Source organism: Tetrahymena thermophila, assembly GCF_000189635.1.
Source record: "Tetrahymena thermophila SB210 genomic scaffold scf_8254250, whole genome shotgun sequence".
In the NCBI taxonomy this organism is placed as follows: Eukaryota; Ciliophora; class Oligohymenophorea; order Hymenostomatida; family Tetrahymenidae; genus Tetrahymena; species Tetrahymena thermophila.
This window is the reverse complement of record NW_002476108.1, coordinates 1-5,620: the sequence shown is the minus strand read 5'-3', so window position 1 is coordinate 5,620 and position 5,620 is coordinate 1. Positions and strand designations below refer to the sequence as shown.

General features: G+C 22.6%; 1 protein-coding gene across 1 annotated transcript; it reads left to right on the top strand. All coding sequences in view use genetic code 6, as the record gives it.

Moving 5' to 3' along the window:
- Positions 1–228: 228 nt before the first annotated feature.
- TTHERM_01527450 (hypothetical protein) lies at positions 229–5,004 on the top strand (the record flags this gene model as incomplete). Its single annotated transcript, XM_001029416.2, has 11 exons — positions 229–331; positions 384–551; positions 607–1,014; positions 1,074–1,205; positions 1,263–1,595; positions 1,653–1,841; positions 1,893–1,918; positions 1,982–2,297; positions 2,493–3,022; positions 3,104–3,556; positions 3,610–5,004. Coding segments are annotated over 11 exons (4,053 nt in total), but the record flags the coding sequence as incomplete, so codon positions are not given.
- Positions 5,005–5,620: the final 616 nt, after the last annotated feature.

Here is a 5,620-nt window from a genome sequence, read left to right as displayed (position 1 = left end):
TTGAAGTTATTTAAAAAACTCTCCGCGAATTAATTCAATAATCTTATCTCAAACCTATATTTGAATTAAAAATAGTAAAAGAAAAGAATAAGAAACATCAAAAATAATAATCGATAAACATTTGAAGTTATTTAAAAAACTCTCCACGAAATAATTCAATAATCTTATCTCATACCTATATTTGAATTAAAAATAGTAATAATAGAAGGTTGAAAAATATCTATTAGTATGAATAAATCATTCTTTACTTTGAATTTAACAGTCATAATCTTATTGTAATCATTACAAAACTTAAATGCTTAAATATGTTAAGCATTTTCTAGGCAGCACCGTAAGATTAAATTAATATTTTAATTCATTATGATATAAATTTTAAAAAACAGAGCCTAGATTTTCTGAGAACTATAATATTTATCGTTTTTTGAAGTTGCCTAACACTAATTTACTTTTGATAAACACTATAAAGTCTGCAAATGGTTAAAAGATTTAGAGTATAGTATATTACAATGATATTTCTAGTGAAATTGATAATATTGTGAATGTGGTTAAACGTAAATTTAAATAAATAGTTTATACTTTTTTAAAACAAATTTTATTTTATAAAAGCTAAATACATTATATTACAAATGGAGTATATTCTATAAAGAAATCAAATTTTAGTTCTGAATTAAGAATAGCTAATATACGCAGATCCTTATACTCTTGAATCTATATAAGCACTACCATTCGCCAATGTAGATACTATGTATTTCATGAAAGGAACTAATTATTGTGTCGTAAAAAGTTGGATTAATGTATTATATGTTGTTGACTATATAGAAGGAAAATAAATTCTATCTTTGAATATTTTACCTTATAATTCTGCCAGTAATAATATTATTACTAATGCAAAGTTATTTTAGCTTTAAAATGGTTAAACTTTTATAGCAGCAATTGATTAGTATGGTGCTTATACTTGGTCAATTAATTTAAAAACTTTAGCATTCTCATTCAATGGATATTTTGTAGTTAATGGTATAACTAATTTTTTAAGTCTTTTAAAGTATAATATTTCACTCTATTTTATTTTATAGGTCCTATTAACAACGTAATAGAATTCTCCAAGGATTATGATATTATATTTTTAGCAGGAGTTCAATAAATAATCTATGCTTTCTAGATCATTAATTTATAAACGAATTAGATACAATTACTTACGACTAATTGTATATTAAATATATTAATAATTTTCATTATAAATTTCTTAAAACTTTAAAAAATAGATCTACCAAATGTTCAATCAGGAGATAATGTAGCCAGTTTAACCTTTATAAATTCTTAAAATAGTTAAGGCAGTTTATATCTAGGTGGCTAGAGGTTTATTTATAGATTAGATTTAAATTTTGTCTATAAATAGAATACAAATATAATTGATTCTTTTAGCTTTGCTAATATCAATCAACCTTTCACTGTTTAACTACCAGGAAGTCCAACTTAAGAATGGTATCATTTGGAAGAAAGTCAATAAATAGTAATGGGATACTGGACTGGAATGATTACATAATCAGCTGTATTTGTTTATTCATATAGTACAAACACTTCTCTCATTCGTTTTAGTAAAAATAAAATTTCAAAAATAAATTTACTTTAACCATTATACTATAAAATTTAAGATATTCTTTCTGTAGGTTATACAAAAATATTTAGTTTCTAACTCAATTCATAAATATACTTTGCTGCTGCTACATAATATGAAATTTTAGTCACTAAAGATTCTCCAAGTAACGTTAAATCTATCATTAGGTTACCTCTTCTTATTGGAATCAAATAAAGATAAAATTCATTTTTTTCTGTAAAAAACTGTAATACATGTTTTCTTGTATTGCATCATAATTACATAACATATTATAAAGTAATGGACTCATCATTCACTTCTGAAGTTATTATTTCTTTCTTTCTATCTTAATCAAAAATATTAAAGTTATTATAATTATAAAAATAGTATTACTATTTACCTTAGATAAAACTGAATACTGATTTAATAAGCTTCAATGTTGATCCCTACTAAGATATTAATCAATTTAATTGGGTTATTGTAGGATTACCTTATAAATAAAATAATGAAAATTTCTTATTTTATGCTATAAATATTTCCTCTTAATAATCATTTAAATTGTTCTCTGATATAGTAGAAGAAAATAATCAAATAACAAGTTATGCTCTCTATTCCTAAGAAGATTAAGAAATTGTTGGAATAGCTTTTAGTGGAAGTATTTTTGTTTGGAATTCTACAGACTTTTCATTCAAATACTCAATAGGTAATCTTACAATAAAATCAAACATAAAATTCAAAATGGGAATTAATTTCATTTTAGTGTAAATAAACTAATGAAATATCAAATCCTATCCCAACAAGTTAAAAGTTTTTTTTCATTAATTAAAAAAATAATAATAATAAAATATTTAAAAAATTTTTAAATTTATTTATTTAAAAAATTAATTTTGATAAAAAGCATCCGATTGTTCTGACTCAATAATTGGTTAATTATTCCATACTGATGATAATAAATTTCTAATAATAGTTTGTGGTGATTACAATATAATTATCTATAATTTCTCTAAAAAAACATTTTAACCATTAATGAAGCTATAGTCCAATCCATACTATTTAAATGTATTCAATAAAATTAATATGTTTGGAGTTGGAGATTAAATGAGCGGAGATGTTTATGTATGTAGATTAAATACAATTACTTAATAATTTGAATTATTTATGCATTTCCAGTCTCCTTCTTTAACAGATGCTGCAAATAATATTTAGTATATAGAAAATACTTAGGTTTTATTTATTTAGTATTACTATAGTAATACATTTTTCCCTATTGGATAATGTCTTTAAAATTTGCCTAGTTGTACTTAGAAATGCTAAATTTAGTTTTATTTTAATACTACTGAAATTGCTGATACTAAAAGTCTATATGGGATAGGTTCTTTTGAATAGCCTTTTACATCTTCTTTGAGTATAATTTCATCTTTACTTATAGTAAATAAATCTTTAGATTAAAATAAATATTTTACCAAAGTATTTTTCTATTTAAAAATAATTTTTTCATTTTTAAAATAGGCTTAATAATATTTCGAATTAATAAACGGATTTGAAATTCTAAACGTTAATTTATTACTTAGCAACTAAAATGAGATGGTATTTTACAATGAACTGCTAACTTTGTAAGTTTTTGCATAAACAAATTTAACAATTTAGAGTTGGAATAATAATCAATTAGCTTAAATTAATATAAATTCGTTGCTCCAATTCTCAGGTCTCTTTATGCTAAACATTGATAATATACTTTTTAATTTTATTATTAGTAGCTCCTAATAAAAGTGTGGGTTCTATTTCTATGGTATAATTTCAAGTGCTACTATAGATAACATAAGTATATCTTCTACAGTTAATACATCTGACTGCTTCTTTTTTTAAATAAATAGTTCTTTCTTGATTATTAAAAATATAAACATAAAAAATTTAGATTTTTCAAATAAATCAACTTTAATAACAATCGTTAATTCTTAATAGGTAATTTTTTAAACTTTAAATTAAAAATGAAATATTTTTATCATATTAAATAGATTGTACTTTAAAATATTCTAATTGATAGCTGTAAATTAAGTGAAAATTTCAGTATATTAACCTAATAGAGTGATGTTAATGTTATTATTGATACTTTTGTAATTTAAAATAATCTATGTGACATAAATTAAATTTACTATCCACAATTCTCTGGTTAGCTATTTGAAGCTGGTGAGTTCAATGTAGCTAATATGACAATATCCAATAATCAGTTTTGTAATTTATAGATATTCTCAACTGTCAGCACAATCGAACAAAAAAATTATACCTTTTAGTTCTAGAATATAACTATGTACAATAACTCATTTTATACAACACACAATTATCTCTTTTTTGATGCTATTTATTCAATAAATCCTCTTCCCTAACACACTTTAAATATGAGTTATTTAAATTTCACTGATAATTCTTACTTTCCCTCTTCTTAAGTTTAATCAGATATCAACCTCGGAATTACTTAATTAGTTCTAACTGAACAAATTTTTTCAGTTTTAATAACTGAAGTTACATTAAAAAACCAATAAGAAATAGCATTTTGTTCATTATCCTAATCTTCTCTAGTCTCAATTAGCAATATTTCTTGCTTAAATGATAAAAAATTTTTTGATAGTTTAGTCAATAGAGAGTATGGTGGATGTTTAATTTTCAATGAAATAAAAAAGATTATCATAACTAATCTACAATCAAGCTATATAAAAGCAATAAGTAATTCTATTTTAGTAATAAAAAATTAAGCTTACACAAATTCAGTAATAAATTTATCAAATGTAGTTATCACAAATTCATATTTTGAATAAAATTAAACTAACTCCTAAGCTAATCCAATTTTAATTACTTCCACTTATACTTCTAATATAACAATAAGCAACTCAATTTTTAGCTAAAATAGATTAAATGCAATTCCTAATACCGAAACGTATTCAACTTCTGCAATTCAGGTAATTAATCCATTAGGTTCAATATATTTAGTTAATAACCAATATATTAATTCAGTATCTAGTAGTATCTTTAATTTTCAATATATAGTTGGTCTTAATATAACTATCATTAATGCTAATTGCAAGAAATCTTCATTTAATATCACAGATAATATAACAACTTTAATATAATAAGGAGGTTGCTTAAGGGCTAAATCAAACAATTTGTAAATTCTTTCTTCAAATTTTAGTCAATCCACAGCAAGCTAAGGCTCGTTTATTTACTTAGAGAATCTTAGTTCAGAAACAAATATTTTTATAGAAAAATCTTCATTTGCAGAAGGTTATGCTTAGAATGATGGTGGTGCATTTTACATAAATTCACAAAACTCAAATTTAAATTTTGTATGTAAATCATCTAACTTTAGTAATATCTATACACTTAGTTCTTATTCTTCCGCGATTTCAATAATGTAAATTATTTAATTTAAGATAAAAATGGTAACTTTCTATAAATGCACACTAGTGTGTGGAATCAAAAATTTAAAAATTGCGGACTTAAAAATTTTAATTTTGTAAGCACCTAGTGCGAGTTTTTTAAATTTTAATTTTTTTTGAGCACAGTTGCACATTTAATCGATGGATTCGATAAAAATATTTATTAACATAAAGTTATTACCATAAAATAATGAAAATTAAAAATAATATTAAATTTTTTTTTAAATCAATATTCAGATAACCAGAAAATTAGAATTTATTAAATTAGATTCTATTCTATGAAGGAGAGTTAATCAATATTTTAGGCTAGACCAACTCATATTTTTTGAATATCTAAAATTCTAATGTTACTCTTTTTAATATTCATAATAATAATTTTAACTAAACCTATCCTGATTATTTGAATCAAATAACAAAGCTATCTGACATCTAATCAGTGTCATTTTTCTAACTTTAAAAATCTATCCTCTCAATTGTTGATTGTGGATTTTAAAATTTAATAATAAAAAATTTACAAAATACTTCCCCTCTTCTAATTAATGGTATTAATACGAGTATTATAATTTAAAGATTAATAATAAAGACTCTACGTTCC